The sequence below is a fragment of the Aulostomus chinensis genome, chromosome 3 (assembly GCF_037954235.1).
Source record: "Aulostomus chinensis isolate RoL2024-O1b breed Wild chromosome 3, RoL_Achi_v1.0, whole genome shotgun sequence".
In the NCBI taxonomy this organism is placed as follows: domain Eukaryota; kingdom Metazoa; phylum Chordata; class Actinopteri; order Syngnathiformes; family Aulostomidae; genus Aulostomus; species Aulostomus chinensis.
In genome coordinates this window covers 25,280,003-25,298,353 of record NC_141322.1, presented here as the reverse complement: position 1 = coordinate 25,298,353, position 18,351 = coordinate 25,280,003, and the positions used below count along the sequence as shown (strand labels likewise).

The following is an 18,351-nucleotide window of genomic DNA, read 5'->3' as shown; positions in this document are numbered from 1 at the left end:
ATCATGCCGACAAACAAATGAAAAAAGTTTCTAATGGTCGGTGCCTTTTATGAATTCAGGACACCCGAATTGTTGCCAAAGTGAGGTCCGAGGACCCCAGGGGGTACCGCAGGCTCCCCAGCAAGACCAATTGTACCTTGACACAAAATGTTTGACACAGCAACCTTGAGAGCACATTTTGTAGTTTTATCATGCGCCGAAAACACATAAAGAAACTGAAAACAAAGCTCCCCTGTTCGTTGTCATTAATTCTGTTGCAAATTTGCTTTTGTTAATTTCTCAGCTACTTAGTGGAAACTTTGTAATATCTCCACTTCCATTTCCAGGTTATATCACACTCATCTACTCATGACTTCCCTCCCATGTTTTCTTTTGGTGACTTCAAGACTTCCACTTCCTCCACAAATTAGTGCAAGAAATCTCAAAATAATAAGCAAAAATTATATATATATGTAATCATTGCAGGGGGAAACTGAATTAGTAAATTAATAATTATTATTACAGACATGGAAAAACACTTACAAGACTTACGAGTCATGAAACTTCATCGGTTAAGTGTTTGCAAAATGAACTCCGCCTCAAAGACCCAAATGTCTTGAGGCAGCTGTATACAGTGATGACTTGAACCTTTTCATAGATCATACAAGTGCAACTAAGCACGGGTGCCATCTGAAACACAACTGCACTTAGTGAAGCTTGATTCAAGTGACTTGGTGATAAACTCAATTTTACTTCATGCAAAAATATCTGAGTCACAAAGACACAGACGATTAAGCTTTACATATCCTTTATTATAACATAATAAGAACATACAGAAAAATAGGTTTGGTCCATCAAAAAGGCTGCAGATTCAAATTATACTACAGTCCCCCCCAGTGTTGTTTTACACCCGTTTCCTAAGCTCATTCCAAAATCAACTGCCCAAACCCACATTAGTGTATTCTTGAAATTCTGCACACGGGCAAACATTTCAGCCATGATACTTGTATTTACTTAAACAGGAAACTCAAAAAGGTGTCACGTCTTCATCCAGCGTACATAGACACGACTGCAGGTGACTTCAACTCTTCTGACGTGAGCGCCGTGTGCACGTTAGCCTGGTTGGCTCTTTAGTTGTGTCGAGCTGAATCAGCGTTAGGCTGATTAATATAAATACTGGTTCAACTATCTGAGCTTAGACAAAGTTAAGAAAAAGATTTGCCAGGATGAGACAAATTTACTTCACATCCATCAGTTTGTTCTGCTAAGTATTTACAAAACTATATAGACTAGAGGTACTTATACTAGCTACTTCCTTGATAATCTGTACTAGCTGACAAGACAAGTACTGATACAATACACATTTTAAAAACAAAGACCGTCGACAATAACAAAAAGGGGAAAGGAAAAAAAAATGGCACCCTTAACAAAAACTCTTGGCCGCAACAAAGTTTACTCTGCCTCTTGAAACCTGTCACTCTCTTGTTCAAACCGTGGCACAAAATGTCAAAACCGACTGAGGAGAAATGAAGACAGAGTGACATGAAAAGTCAAAGTGCAGCAGAGTGGCTTCGTGGATTTCAAACACAATCACAATCAATATTTTACTGAATGGGCAAGCATCTGTGCGGTCTTTGACTTCCCACACTGGGGAGCTAAGAGCAACGGCAGACTCAACACATCTCTGCTGATTCCAGATATTTTCAGTTCCAGAGACAAAATACATTAAATGGATACAATCTGATCTCTGCCTTTCATTTGTGAACAATCTGTACTTTTGTGTGGACACAATGTATGAGAATGAGAGGAATGTTTCCAGGTGAAAGGCTTCGACATGCAAGAGAAATAATTGGACTCAGTGAGCGACTGTGAGGGAGAACTAAAAATTGAAAACAAATGAGGAAGTAGCAACTGCAATATTAGTTGAGCTGCAGGTGAAGATTAAAAACAAGAGTTGACATCCTTTATAGCGGCAAAGCCATCTAGTATCTACGCCTCTCTACGATCAGCTGGTCTGCTGCCTGCCGCCTGAATTGGAATTTAGGTGTTCCTGATACCGAGGGCCTGCTCCAGCTCCTGTCGCCTCTGCTGGACCTGGAGGACATTTTCAGAGAAGTCAATCATACCCGTTAAACAATGTACATAATAAAAAAATGTCCATTTCGTCGAGCCTGCTAAAAGTACCAAGAAAAATTCAACAATAATTATCAGCAGCCCTTTGTTCATTGAGGCATAATGACATGCATCAACACATTTCTATAGTACAGACCACTTCGTATAAATACATTCGAGAAAGCAAAAAGAGAGAAAGAATTTTTACAACTGATGTCATGTGCTAAAACTTAAAAGACTACCCAAGTGTTAAATGTACTCCCTTAAAATTTGTTTGTGTGGGTGGGATCAGTAATCAGCTACTGCTACTACCAACACATTTTGAATTTTAATTTAATATTTCAAATATATAATTTAGGGGCATCAAAATTAATAAGTACGATTGTTTCCATGGCGCTGCATTACAAAGAAATAAGCTGTAATATCAGCAAGCTCACGCACAGAGCGAGCTGCTTGTTGTCGATGACACTGCAAAAGTGGTCAAGATTCATAAAGCGTCAACATGTAAGAATTTATTTGAACGCAATTATACATTCTGTCCACCCCCCATTGATTTATTTCTTGCAGACTGCAGCACAGACTGATACATCTTCATTGACATTGTCTGGTTTCCCTCTTTTTGCTATTTGAAACTAGGAAACACACTGAGCACCGACATTTTGGCCAACACGGAGTTACATTATTATCAGAGATGTGTCTTAACAAGGATTTTGTCGAAAGAAAAAAGAAATTCAGGATTGAGTAAAACTCTTTTATAAACCTTATGTTGACTCTGGATGAACCAGAGACTGCAACAAACAAATTCAAGATAAAGAAAGAAAACATAAGAAAAATCAAATCTGGAGAGCACAAACAAATTACCTTGGAGTAGAAGTAGCGACAAACTGCTTCCTGAGCCCACGGCTGGTAATAGAACTCTGCTCGTCGCTCTTCTTCGGGGTTTCCGACCACGTCAGTCATGGTCTGTTTACAGAACAGGACATAATGAGACAAAATTCCATTTTGACAAGTCTATAGCTGTGAATATGAGGAGTGAAAGACCCCAGTGGGGTCTGAATCCCATCTAGTTAAGACTGAATCAAACACTGACCACAGCACTGGTGTATTGTTTATGAATGAACTGTTGCTGTGGACATAACTGGTGAGCTTTGGGCTTAAATTGTTCAATTTTCCTGAGATTTGGCTGAGCAAACACCGCAGGTGGGTGACAGCTGGTTAGCAGTTAAGAGGCTGGCTCAGTGGACGGAAGGGAGGCGAGCACACACACAGTCAGACATGTCATTGAATGTTTCACACTGCATTTTGACTCCAGCCTCCAGGGTTACACCTGAGTGAGTAGCATGAGCTTTGTGTTCAGATGAGAGCTTCTGTACATGACAGCCATGTGTTCGTATGATCATTATAGTCAAACCTCCCGTAATGCCACTGACACAGCAACCCCAAGCCAGACCAAATGTGATTCATCTCACGAATGACTTCAAGGCTTTTCTCGACCTGGAATCCCTCAGAAATATCAAACCGTTTATTGACGCTTGTTGTTCGCACTTCTGAAAATCTGGCATAAGATGCATCACTGCCACCTTACAATAAGAACAGAGCTGTCATGTTCTTTCTTCTTTTATCAGTTATTATTTTGTAAGATTTTTTTCTTGTAACCACTTCCCCAGAACAGCAACCTCAGTAAAGTGTTTTTTCTCAAAAACTATTTATCTTGGTCCTTATTCTTTTTTTTTTTTCATGAAGACTTTTAGAACAAAGAATGCAAATACGAGTAATTTTCCATTGGATTCACCAGTTAGACTGTAAAATTCTTCAGCAAAACTGGCAGGGCGGATTTATATCGAAGCCCTGCTGTGGTCATGATGGAAGGACTCACCTTGAGGTCTCTACACTGGGACTGCAGCCAGTCATTGATAAAGCCCTGAGGATCTCTAGCAAAACTCAGCATGAACTCTCTCTGGGTCTTCAGCTGGTTAATGGTCTCGATGGTTTCATGGATCTGAAGAAAAATCAAACAAATATTACTTAAAAATTCATTGAATTAAATAACCCCATAAAAAAACAGGTGAGGTGTTTCTAAGTAGATAATTTTCATTTACATTTTCCTTTGATAATAAACGACTGTGCAGGATGTCTCCACAGTTTATTGAATTGAATCTCCAGCTAATAAGATGGAGACAAACATAGACAGATGAGTTTACAAATAGTTTCTTTACAAAATAAAAGAAAGAGCAGGATAACTAGGCAAGGACAAACGCTTAACATCACAACATCTTTGGGTTTGCTGTTGTGGTTCTGTTTAATGTGACGATGCAACATGTCAAAAGATGCTGTGGATTGGGACACAGGAAGTACAGCGAGGTGTCAGTGATGTTTACGAAGACAGTCACCAAAAGACTCAACCTTCAAAAAACTGTCAAAAAAAAGAAAAGCAAAATGCCAGGCGAAATCCAAAAGCAACGCTAATGACAAGCATGAAAGAAGAAAAACAAAGGTCAATTGAATTCAGTAATCTGAAGATGTTTTCATCGGTTTATAATTGGACAAAAATCAGAGCTGTATGGCGACGACAGCTCACTGGGCTGAAGAATGTCGTTGAGTGATGGGGTGCATCGGTTCACACAAATCATGGTTTGACTAGATACAAACACAGTTGTGTCGCGGCATGTTTTCATTCTTGACAGGCATCCGGGTGTCAAAAATTACCCTTAAAATACAGATAAAAGGACGAAAAGCCCCACAGCCAAGTGTTACACTAATCAGGTCAGCAGGAACAGGGTGTGCCATCAGTAATCATGACTAATTCTAAACCAAAAGAACAATATGAATGGCGCCTGTAAAATATAAACAAGTTCTCTCTGTTTACATCACTGCTCGTCTCAGGACTAAGACTACACAGGGGTGGCTCCACGCTTTATCAGTGTGATTACTTCCATCTCAGCCAAGGTAATGGCTGTCTGCAGGAGGTCACCAAGACCTGACTGACCTCAAAACTAGCTGGAAAAGGCAATAACACACAGGCAGCAATTTGAGAGCAGATGTGCGTGACATTAAACCTCAGCATGCTCCCAAAAACTATCGTGACAGTGGTATGTTTTTATGAAGTAAATACAGGTTTCATTGACCCTGCCCATTTACAATACATTTAAAATGAAATGTGAATAAAATGACCTAAACACAGCATGAGCTGGCTGCACTGAGTCAATAACTGTTCAGTAATGGAAAAATAATAAGTGCTTAAATAAGAAGTACTGCAAAAAAAAAACTTTTCAAGCGGGACACTTTAGGGAGAGCAACTTGTTCTACAGTAAGGAACCATTTAAATGTGCAAGAGATCAAAAGCCCCACAAGAAAATAGAGCAGGAAAAAGGAAACCACTTCCACAGTGGACAAAAAGCTGTCTATAACTCCCGGGAACAAAACCAAACAGTAACATCCTTAGAAAGAACAGCTGGCAGGCTGCAGTCAGTACCTTGTTGTCCAGTCCAGCTATTTCCTGCTGACTGGCTGTGGAGAGGAGGAAAGAGTTCATCTGGGTCTTCAGTGTGTCATCCACCTCCACATCAATGTCATAGCAAGCAGTCTTCTTTTGGTCATTAGGATCCACACTGTTGAGAGCACAGTACATGTAGTTGTGATCGTATATATGGATCGCTGGTGATAAAACAGCAAAAAGACTATTTTCACAACATTCACACACATTGAACGATTGAATGTTGTTGAGTAAGTCAGTTACCTGATCACATGATTGATGATGATTGGCTCTGGGGGCATCAAGAGTGCATGCAAGCGCTGCGGGATCTCAGAGAACTTCATCCGCTGGGTCTCAAAGATCTGTGAAATTAAGTCAACTTTCACGAGCTACATCAAGTACTGTGAGGACACAGTATCTGGTGCCACGATAGAGTTCACCATGTGCATACTTGACAGCATTCCCCCTAGATTGAGAGCTTAGGGTGCAGACCTACGGTCACACAGGCAGTGTGCAATGCCAAATTTTTTCATCCTACAGAATGGGGACACATATGTGGAGCCTCTGTGTCGAGGAGCCAGTGTTAGTGCACTTTAATTCATCCGTTTGATCAGACAGGCCGGAGACTGCTCTGTAGCAATCACTGTCGTCTAGGGTCTTTCCGTGAACAGAGAGGGAACATGTCAAGACAGGCAGGAAGTAAACATAGAGACATGGCATATGGAGCATCAACATAATACTTGATTGAACCAATACACGTCTGTTTGTGGTATCCGATGTTGAAAGAGACCAGCAGGATGTCTGAGTTTGACCACGTCGGTCAGGCTGTCTTTAGTTTTAGACAGATTACTCTTGATGGGAGGCTTTTATTGCATTTACTAGGGATGGGCATTGGTAATCAATTCCTCAATTGCTTAACTGTATTCTTTGATTCATTACAATTTTTTTTCTGTCTAGTCGAGTGTGATCTTGGATCAGTTTTGCACGGCGGCAGCCTTACTCTACAATAATAACCGTAATTACCACATTAATAGTACTTTTTGTCAAAGGTGCTTTGAGAGCTTTATTCTGAAAAGTTCAAGCTGAAAGTCAAATACTCCTGTTTGTTATTAGTAGCTACAATAACGTCATTGCATCTTCATTTTTGTTTTAACAGTTGACGCATATCCTTTTTTTGCCTTGTCTTCTTTCCCATCGTGCAACTACTTCAGTTGGGTAACTTTCTGGTTTAGCCTGCTTGGTCTGAGAAATTGTCAGTGTGACAGTTAACAATCCAGCTCTTCTCACTGCAACTAAAACCACTACTGCAACTACACTGATTTAAACACAAGCAATATGACAACATGAATAACAAAATATGTGGTTTGTGTCTGTCCAGTTTATTGCAGAGCTGAGGTGGAGATCAGGGGATCAAATCCCACTCCAGGTGGGAACACATGCTATACTGGCTCTGGACTTTTTCATCAGTGTCTCAGGAAACATTACATGGGCGCTGGCACAGATCTGCACACTTCAGATTTTTATCTGCAGTGTCTGTGCAAGAATTTTACATTTCATTTCCCTCTGGCTTACCTGGGTTTTCTTGTGTATGTTTTAAAAATATATATAGTTTAGATTATTGTATACTTAATATTGACTGATGCAGCAAATGACACAGGTCATATTTTCTACATGCATGTCCCGTTCCTTTTGCCCCCCCCCCCTCGTCTATGGCAATAACTTAATTTTACCAATTGTGTGGGGGTGTCAGAATAGAGAAAACCAACCTTAAATTCACGCCTGTATTTACTATACCGCCCATTTTTAAATGTTTAGGTTTCAAGGAAATGCAAGCAACAATATGTTTTAAATCACTTGATGGGGAATTCATCTACTTCCAGAATTCTCTATTTAAAGACAGAACGTCTCAATACAGGATGAAAAGGAGGGCGAGGGATGATTTGTTAACAACATAAAGAGCAGGAAACTGACAAGGATGACTGTGCAAATGTTGATCTAGCAGCTTTACACACCAGATAGTGTTTGCAATAAACACTTTGGATGAAAGTGACAAAGTACCCATATGTACGTTAACGAACAGACAGTACATATTCGGATTGATGTACAGCTTAAGATTCTAAGACACACTCCAGGCTGCTCACCTGCTGCAGATATTTGTCACAGTTGATGAACTCTCGCTCATGAGGGTCTTGAAGCTTGTGGGTCTTTACATACTGCCAGAGAGCCTGAATGATGACGGGCCTGGTTTGGGTGTGGATACCCAGCATACGAGCCAGCCGGGGGTCCAGCTTGAACTGAGGGGGCTTTATGGTGCACAGATAATGACAAAATTTGAGACTGGCTTACTACAAACACTGACTTGAGTTACAGGAGGGCATGTGATCAACCTTTCCATTAACTCAACAAGGATTTAAGGGGCACTAAAAGACAACAGAGCCTGCTGGCTAACAAACCTGGTAGTCAAGCATGAGTAAGACAGTACAGCGAACACCCACATCACCAGGCCTCTTCACCTGGAAACCATCAGTCTCCTGGGTGGTGGCAGTCCTATGCCACTAAAATGAATAATAATAATAAAAAAAAATTAATAGTTGCATTTTTGTGGACCAAATTTATCTCATTTTGTCAGGGGAGTAATGAATTGATAAGCAATTCCATTTATAAAACTTGGTTTCTCTATAGTTTATGCAATTATTAAAAACAAAAAGGTAATAAACAACAGAATACCCATGACTACACAAGAAAAAGCAATTTAAATAATGACAATGCATAACACTCAAGCAATCAAAAACAAAGAAGTGCAAAAGTGTAAAACCCAATGAATTAAATAAATTCTCTTACTTCCACAAGGTGATTATCTGGACCATAAAGGTCCTTGTCCAACTCTATCACCAGAGACTTGAAGAAGGAGGAGAACTTCCTTTTCTGTTTAGTGGCCTCATACTTGGACACAGCCGTCTGTCAATTAATGTTAATGAAATAAGCAATGTGAAAATACACACTTTTTGGCTAAGAAGGATTAAAATAAGATAATTACTCTTAGGCCAAAAGGTGAGCTGTATGTACTGCATTTAATCCTCAGTGATGGGACAACGTTTATACCAAGTGACATGTGGTTAAGGTTTATCATCCAGCTGAAGGAATGCATTTTTCTTTTCTCCCGTGTCTAATCAATAATATTAATAAAGGTAATAGAGATAATAATAATATTAATACATTATTTACATTAAATATCAAACTTTATACCCCAACTCTGTCATACTGGACTCGACTGCCATAAATGCACAAACAGGCAATGGTCATATCTGAGGAAATTAACCAATAATTATACATAATAATAATAATAATACAAATTAAAAAAAACAATAATAAAAATAAATTTAGCTTATGGAGCTCACATCTTCCAGCAGGCGCCCCTCAACACGCAGCTCCCACGATGCAACCGTGCCCTCGCCATCTTCAGCATCAGGCTTCGCAGGATTGAAAGTGTTGGATATGAAGATCCGAAGCTTTCTTTTTTGCTGAGAACAATCAAAAGAATGTTAAAATTGAAATCAAATCACTCAATATAAATTTTATATGTACACTAAAACGAAGCACAGATCGACAAACATCAGCAGTCCACATTCAACAGCTTTAAAAAAAACCCAAGGGTCAAGTTTTTTTTTCCTCCCTTGATCATTGTCAGTTTTACTTCAGGCAAAATTAATGAAGCTGGGATGCAATGCAGTTGAGTTTATGACCAGACCAACATGTTGGTTAGCAGAATACAGTCATTTACAACACTCAAGCTATATTTAAAAAAACAAAATCAGCATTCAGCATGATGTTTTTCTGTCCCCCAACACATTTTGTCCTGTAAGCAAACAGCTTTATTCGATTAACTGAAAACACAAAATGTGAGTAAATTTTGATAAAACATTAAAATTGAGTAAACATTTTTTCCCCAACTCTGTCATATTTATAATGTTTCCAATGTACCAGTTGAAGCCTGGCTCAGTGGTTAAATTATGAAAATCTGAACCCACCTAAATCTTTTCATGCAAATGTCTCAAGTTTTTAAGATTTGAGATGAATTGTCCAACAGAAATTAAAAAGCAGTGACGATGTAACCGAACCTTAATGGGCCTCTTAAGGGCCTCCTGAATGTCCAGCCTCTTGCGCATTATGGTCTGGTCCAGCTTCCTCTCAAAAGCCAGTAGATCCATGTAAGCCTGAGACTCTGGGACCAGTTCCCTGATCTGGAACAAAGCAAAGGATGGGATGGTCGTGATGACTGGGAAACTCAGGGAACACGTCTTATCATCAGGCTTAAACTTAAGTCATCTTCATTAAACAGCCTTCAGCCTTTGTGGCACCATTTAGATGACTCGCTGTCTCAAACGTGCTGATTATAATGCAAATGATTATAACATACAAGGTAGACAACGTCTACACAAAAAAAATACACGTAATTACTGAAGAAAGAGCTCCAGATTAAGGTTCAGATATAAGAATAAAAAAAAAAGAAGTCAAAAAAGTTGACATGACAACATTTCTAATTTGAAAATGTATATTTAAAGAGTTCTGTTCAAGTTATCTTTCAATTCTATACCTTCAAAAAATAAAATGGTTACTGCAGTAACTGTAAGGGTAAAACTTGAATTAAGTTGATGTAATACAAGAAATTTAGTAATAGAACATTTTCCAAGTTGGTCAGATTTTCAAATCTTGATTAAGATGGAAGGCACCATGCTGGACATGAATTACAAAAAGTGACTATAGTTATACCGTCTTAATCCATCCAGATGAAGAAAAAAAAACCTCAGGGTTCTTTTATGACCCACATATCTGTGTTTGGAGACAGGTAACTGAAAATCCCAGGGACATGCAATCTCTCCATCATCAAGGGTAAATTAATGAATTTTCATGCGCTGCTGTACGATTAATACTCACCCTCTGAGGTAGAATTTTATCAGCCATCTTCTTCTTCTTTGTACTGTAAGAAACAATATATTAAAACAAGATCACTCTGTGGTGAGCAAGCCAGAGAGATCAACGTGCAAGCTAAACTCCCCAGTATTTGGATTATTCACTGGGTCACACAGGAGGAGCATCAAAACTGTCTGCTACAAATGGCTGCAACAGGATAAATAACAAGCACGCATATGGTTTAATGCCATCATTACTATGACAGATGAGCACGGGGCGGGAAAAAAAAAAAAACCCATGAGAATCTTCATCATTGACCTTACTCATGCGTGTTGATTGGTTTGATTTTCCTACCATTATCCTTCTCAAAGTGCTGTTGCCTCATTCATCCATTCACACACCGAGGAGCAATTAAAGGTTCAGCATCTTGCTCAAGGACATTTCAACACAGTCACCTGGAGTGCTTCGGTTACTACGCACCCACTCTACAACCCAGCCATGCTGCCCCACTGAAACCTTGTTTTCAGCATCTTGACATTTTTACTCATTCATGTTGTTTTGGTCTCTCTCATTCATTCTTCATGTCTCCGCTTATGTTATGGTTAATTCTTCAGTCAGATAAATTTCAATTACATCTCTGACAAAATTGTTTTTCCAACATCTTGTTTTAGATTTTTGCTTCACCTATCTAGTTTGTTGCGTAAACTTACGGTGTCGAGAGAAGTGATGCTTCAAGAAAGTCAACTTTTGTTGCTTTTGACCCGAGCTGAAGTGGCTTTATTTTTTAAACAGTTCATGATGCTTAATATAAGCATTTTTCCTCATTAAAGGCTACATTAAGGCCATGTGTATTTAAATGTGGAGTAGTTTAGTTTAGTTTATTGATATTTATATAGCACTTTTCATACAGAAATTGCAACACAAAGTGCTTCACAGAAATAAAAGAGAAACAGGCAACATTAAATAAAATATAAAACAATACAATAAATGATAAGAACCCGGCCTTCCCAACCCACATGACCACATACATGCATGCACCACCCCCCCACACACACATACACACAACCACACACTGACTGTAAGGAGGAACATGGAAGGGCACTGAAAATCCTAGTGAAGAAAGACCACCGATGGGAGTAGGAAGAAAAGATCCCCGAGGGGTTTCTTGTGCAATCTTGATGACATATCAGACCCCATACAGTGATCACAATCACAGCACCAGCTTCAGTAGGTGATTTTTTTTTTTTTTTGGGTGGGTGGGTAGGGTGACACACTTACTGCTGGTTGCGGTTCTGCTGCTGAACCTGCTGAATCTGTTGGGGGGCTGGCCTCTTACGAGACGGGTCCATCACACCAGGCATCCCTGGCCGAGACACAGGGCTGCTGCCGTATCCTGGGGGGCCCATGGCTGGTCCCTGCGGGGTCATACGGCTGGAGGGAGGCATTCCCGGTCTCTGCGCAGAGAAAAAAAAAAATCAGTATCAACAGCTGAGCAAAACGAAGGACTTCCATTACAAGAAAGATATGCATAGGGTTTATTTTAAGCCTCATGTAATTTGATGCTATTTTATATGTGAATGTAAGAGCAAAAAGTCCAGAGTCCAAATAAATGGCCGATGTGCATAAAGGCATTGCATTTTCATCATCCAACAAGGTAAAATATCCGATCAGGATTCTAAATCTGATAGTTAAAAAAAAAGAAGCGACTCCATGTACTTTGATATGAGCTTTGATATAGACCCAGTAAACGAGGAAATGAAACAGTGTATCTGGGGTGTGAAAGAAGGAGGAAAGACAGAAACTCCACATTTGTTAAAACTTGCTTATGAAGGTCTACTGTTACCATGGTGACTTACTGGGGCTGGGTATTGAACTCAGTGCTATTTAGTGTACCAACCACTACACAGTGGTACTATTGAGTACCGATTCCTGTAAAATAAAAGAGTACTACATTTCGGTACCTGAACACATCATGGTAACTGTCATACACTTAAGTTCCTTTCAGGATACCCTTCTGAAGAAGAATTGCCACTTACCCCACAATAATTCTAAGAAAGACCAGAGGGAACGCTTTTATCTCCATTTGATAGGTGATGCGACAATGCAGTATATACAAACAAACCAGATAAGACAACAGCTTATTTGCTAAAAGGGAGGATTTCAGACATTGCAGAGTTGTGTATACCTACACAAAATTGACAAGGGCAAAATGCGCACAATGTTGGGAAAATTTTCCCCAAAAGATCTGGGCACCGATGTCAACTGCTACTAAAGCGCACCTCCTACGACATTCTGACAGTTGTTCTTATTCAACAAGGACAAAACCTGAGTGATGTGGGGATGCAACTGTGAGGGATTATTCCCACAGATTAATAAACATGGGACAACACTGATAATCACAAATTAAACCATCAGGCATTACACAAGAAATGCAATGCTCATTCACATTTGTGGAGTCAGCAGAAAGGCAGAGGTGCTCAGCTGTTAATGTAAGCGAAAATAAGAAAACCTTCACTTCAGTGGAGGACAACTCAATGCCTCTTACTAGGAGTGCAATAATACTGAGTAAAAAGCCAATAACAGTTATTTATGAAACCACTTGTTCATCAAACATTTATAGCAACGAGCTGCCCCTGTTGAAATTCTCTGAGAATTGGTATGACCCAGCTGAAACGAAGCAGAAGGATAAAACAATTCTTATGAATGGGATCTACATTTCCACTAATTCCAGAATGTTTACTGTTTTACAGTAGTTAGTTATTAATATCAAATTCAGCAATCTGTTTGATTTGTTTCCCAAATAGCACAAGTCACAGATGCCATAAAATATCGATCATTCAATGGCTTCTGAACACAGGAATCTGAAGGACAGTGGCAGTGCTCAAGAATTATGCCCTTACATTACCTGTGCACTACATCTAACCGGAACCGCAACACTAAATAACAAAGCAACCCCTCTGAAAAACACTGTTGGAGACAGAGGAATTAATGGATCTAAAAATGATTCACATAAGATATGAAACACATCACAGATTAAATGTTGAGATGGGGCATAATTCAGACACATTAACAATAACGGAACAGGGAGGCGAACTACAGCTACAAATTGGCAAAAGAAGAAAAAAAAGTTTACGTCTCCAAGTTGAACAGATCATTAAATCCCCATTCTCTGACATTTGAAGGGTTTGCCAGATCCAAAACAGAAAAGAGTAGCAACAAACTGTATTCCAACTCCTTCAAAATAGTCAATACAGAACCTGCACTGCCAACTCACCAAGCCATGCGCTAAAAACTCAAAAAGACGACTTCTTGTATCTGACAGCATTAGCCCAGCAGTTGAGAACAGCAGTCAAATGACAAGTCACTGATTGCAGCTTTCTTCCAGCAGTCGGTCCAATAAAAGAGAGATGAGGCAAAAACACAGTTTACGGTGGAGGGTAGGGGAAGAGGACGAGTGACAAACATTGACTCTTCAACAATACAGGCTAGATTAATGTCTAATACACTCTGCCTTTTCCTCACAGCGCAGTGAGGAGGCAGGGACTGCCCACATTCTGCTACAATGTACATCTGTAAAACCTTGGTTTACCTGAGAACAACTAGAGATCAGCAGTATTCAGTGTATAAAGGCCCTTTGACTGTGTTGTGGAACACTGCCTGTATGAGTGAAAGCCGTCAAGGACACTGGAGAAGAAAAGGATACATCCTTTCACTGAAGTATGTTTCAAGTTGCCTGTAGCTAGGCAACAAGCACTTTAAATGCTGTGGACCAGCGTCAAATAAAGTGTTATTTCATATCGAAATTAAAAATGCAAAATACCATACATTTGCTGGTATTTGCAAACTAAGCTCTTGATGCAGATCAGACCTCTGAAACAGATTTGAATACCACAATAGCGCACCACTTAGTTCACATGCTTTTGCAACACTTTCCATTTCCACACTTGCTGCCTTATTGTTAAGTTACTTATCACACAAAATCAGCTATGAAGAAAACAGCATAAGGTTAAACACTTAAGGACTCTTTGAATGAAAGAGATTTATAGTGAAATACAATGAAAATTGTAACCCATTCAGCTGAACAAAAAAATCTGGAGGTTCTTATGAGCAATTAAGTCACATTATTTGAACCTCAGTGGTCACTACTGCAAAAGCAAAAATTCTACAATGTGTAAAATGTATAATTTTGTAGTTTTAAACAAGCCACTTGATGGTGAACTTATTTGGACTTTGTTCAGGGACTAAAAATAAACTAATGTTCAGAGTGCTGTTATCTGTTTAAATTCAGCATACTATTTATTCACATGGTTCAGCACATGGTTATCTTTGCATAGGCAGATAACAGCATTGTCCATATACCACTACTCTGATGTTTCCATTCAGCCGCATCAGACCCAAAGACGCCTGCCACAGGGACGAGTGTTCCATCTGTCCTCATACTGAAAACCTAACTTAAATGTCTAACCCAAATCTTACCTTAACTTAAAGTTTTCCCCATTAAACAATCACTGAAACTCGCAGGGTCCATTCACAACATGTCAGATCCCACAAATACAGTCGTGGAAGGCCCAACAGTGTGTTTATATACACTGTAATACTTTTAAAACATGCTGCAGTTGTAGTGTACTGGAATCGTCACCGTGTCCCTGACACCTACGTCGCTTTACTGCTTTGTGTTTGGAGTCTAATTCATTAGAAATAACAAATAACTATGATATGTATGTGCAGAATTTAAATATTATGTTCTTTCAGAGACATGCCATATCTTAAAAAAAAACAGTTTACAAGTAAATATCCATAATATTGTGTTTTAGATGGCAGGAGGAAATAAGGAGAGATGAAAATGGTATTTTCAGATCTTCTGGTTCTAAGTTTGTATGATCTTGTTTTGTTAAATGGGCTAAATTGACAATGGGTATGTTTAAATTAACACAAACAACATGTAACTTGTAGTGACAGCCCCCCAAAATGGAAATTTCACCAGTCTTCTGTTTAGGTCAACAAAAGTCATTGGAAAGAAGGTCAGCATCTATTGATGTATCGCCTAACATGAATGTCACACTGATATAATGGGAATGGGTGCACACACTACTCCAGTTTGAGGCGAGGGGGCAGTCCTAATAATTACAAAAAAAAAAAAAGATATTTCAAATAAGATAATAAATACCAACAATAAACACTTCTGACTCCCCGATGACTGGATAAACTTGTAAATGCGATCAACAGAGCTAATAAAAATATACAATTACAACAGGTTACGCTCTGTGAACAGATGAGAAACTACGATGTATCATGAAGACACCACATAATCCGCTTTATTCGTTGTGAATGCGCACTTGCCGGCTCGTAGATGAAAAGTTTCCCACCAGTGGCGCTCTGATTTAGGCTCTACAAACTGGACTGGAAACACACTCCCATCTTATGTCCATAAATGTGATCCAAGCTTGAATGTCAACCACTTTATTCCCCTGTTCATTTTTTTTTTTATTAATTAGAAAGAAAAAAAAAACTAGGGCTTGGTTGCAAGCGAACTATTAATTGGGAGGCAAGTTACTAAACCAGAAATTCCTATGACATGTACAACGTGACCCGCGTAACTATCGAAAAAACTGCGAATAAAACTGGATGCTTAGTAGTTTAACAACTCCGTGGAAACTGGAGTTCAAGCTAGAAACCTCACACTTGAGTTATCATGCGAGGTTAGCAGGCTAAGCTACGAGGCTACAGTTAAACTAGCTAAATGATGGTAGGCGGGAGGGCTTAGCGAATTCAAACAACAAACAGACTACGATAGCTGGTTGAAGTGAGCGGCGAAAACATTTCTGAGAAGAAACCACTTTTCGACTGGGCTGCCGTGTAGTTCAAACTGTGGCCGTCCGCCGGGGACGAGGTTTTCGTCCGCTGGTAGCGACAAAGCGGTGGTAAGAGGCTTTGTTCTAGCGAACAAGCTAGCGTCAGCAGCAAAGATGGAGCGATAACGTTAGCTCACCGGGTATCCAGGCCCTGGCATCGGAGAGCGGTACATGTGGTTCTGCGCGGCCGGTGAGGGACCCATTCGTCCAGAGGGAGTCCCAGGGCCCATGCCTGGTCCTGCACCTGGTACCGGAGGTCCAGGTCCCATTGCTCCGCCACCACCTCCCGTTGGTGCTGACTGAAACCCCCCTCTGGCCGCCATCTCCTCACTGAACGTCGCCGCCGGTGGAGGCACTGAGCTAGTACCGCGAGAGCAACGTCTCGCGTGGCGTCCGTCACGCCACAGCGACTCCCAGCTGTATACACGCGCCACTGTATGTTTAGGTCTCAAACAGGTGACGATAATATGGTGAAGACCAAATCTTTACAGAATACTGAAAAGGTTCAAACATGTCGCAGACTTTGTCAATGTTTTTTTTTTTTCTTTTAAAGTTGTCCTCCTAAAAAACTATTAGAAAAATTGCATAAGCAAATATTCTAAAAACACTTAAAAACCCCTTACTACCCTAAACAACTCAATCCAAAAAAAATCTGGCATTGCTCTATTACTATATTTAATTTTACTGACCCAGCATATGAATTCCTTATGAATTACAGGCAACACAATATTTTTGCTTGTGGTAAATTGGCCACCAGTCTTAAGTGCATAAATGCAACAAAGCCAAACTAAACATCCCTGTCTGGATTTTTGACAGGAGTACTGAGAAGGAAGCTTCCATTTCTCTGCCATCCATCTGCCAAGGGCTCCAAATTGGATCACAAATCGTACCAAACAACATCTGGGGACATCAAGGGAAAAAAAAAAATACCATGCATGACTTCCATTCAGTATTCATGAGGATATAAATATAAAAACTACACACGTATGCACGGATTCTGACTCTGTGGAGGTGGCTCCAAGATGAGGGTGCAGGTGACCTGGCACCATCTCTGTCAGAGAGAGCACATTTGAAAATACTCGGGTGGGTGGGTAATGTTATGTATTGCAACAAATATCTGCTACTGTCTAAAAAGCAGAACTATATTTATGAGGAATGATTACATAAAGAAAACCTATGGCCCAAAGAAGACACAATTATTAAAGCATTACAAAATGAAGGGATTACAATATCTCAGTTTTACATTGTTTAAAAAGTTATTAAATACAAGAGCAGAAACTGAAAGGACACACACAGTTCTTTTCAACATTTTTCATTTCCTCAGTATGGAGGTTATCTTTAGAGATGATCAGAAAACCAGGTGGAGGGTTGAAATATGGGCCAAGGAAGAACCCACTGAATCCTGAAGCAAATCAAAATCACAGATATCAGTTAATAAGCCAGATTAATGTGTTTCAGCTACACAATTGTCTCATTAAGAAGAAACAAAGCCAATTTACCAGCTTGCATGGTACCTGCAGTTGACAAGCACAGGCAAACAAACAAGACAAACATAGATCGGTTTCTGGAACAGTGTATCTTGACATGTTGACTTTCATCAGTTTCTAAGGAACCACATAGACCAAAATGAGGGTCTGCTGTCCTGAGGTGTACTTCATGATCTATTTTGATTTACTAATGACTCATTTCCAAATCACATGTATATCCTCTACTGAAATTCAAACCTTGCCATCGTGGTTCTTACAAAATCGAGCAATTGAAATTCACTCAAAAATTCGTTTCTCCCAGCACAGAAGGAATTCATGAATTATTAAATGAACGCCTAGTTTTGTAATTTATACCGTTTGAATTACTCTATGATTGTGCATCATTATATGTTCAATCAAGAATGAGAGAATAAAGGTTTATTTCTGGATGAAGAAGTAAACAACAAGCAATCCTGTATCAGATACAGATTTTATTTTTCTTGTTTCCAAGCCCTTTTGCCCAATTAGTATGGAGCTCCAACAGTACATGTTTTTCCTG

General features: G+C 39.6%; 1 protein-coding gene across 2 annotated transcripts; it reads right to left on the bottom strand.

Moving 5' to 3' along the window:
- Positions 1-776: 776 nt before the first annotated feature.
- Positions 777-16,718, bottom strand: smarcd1 (SWI/SNF related BAF chromatin remodeling complex subunit D1). 2 transcript variants are annotated; one of them, XM_086199901.1, is made up of 13 exons: positions 16,464-16,718; positions 11,753-11,928; positions 10,499-10,541; positions 9,682-9,804; positions 8,962-9,084; positions 8,405-8,521; positions 8,017-8,118; positions 7,705-7,866; positions 5,828-5,925; positions 5,564-5,699; positions 3,968-4,090; positions 2,953-3,054; positions 777-2,073 (listed from the first exon to the last, which is right to left on the bottom strand). In XM_086199901.1, the coding sequence occupies exons 1-13, from the start codon at positions 16,647-16,649 to the stop codon at positions 2,020-2,022; spliced, it is 1,545 nt and encodes a 514-aa protein (XP_086056027.1). In that variant the 5' UTR covers positions 16,650-16,718; the 3' UTR covers positions 777-2,019. The 2 variants fall into 2 exon arrangements, with proteins under 2 accessions (XP_086056027.1, XP_086056028.1); XM_086199902.1 differs by lacking the exon at positions 16,464-16,718 and adding an exon at positions 13,749-13,969.
- Between the last annotated feature and the right edge of the window lie 1,633 nt (positions 16,719-18,351).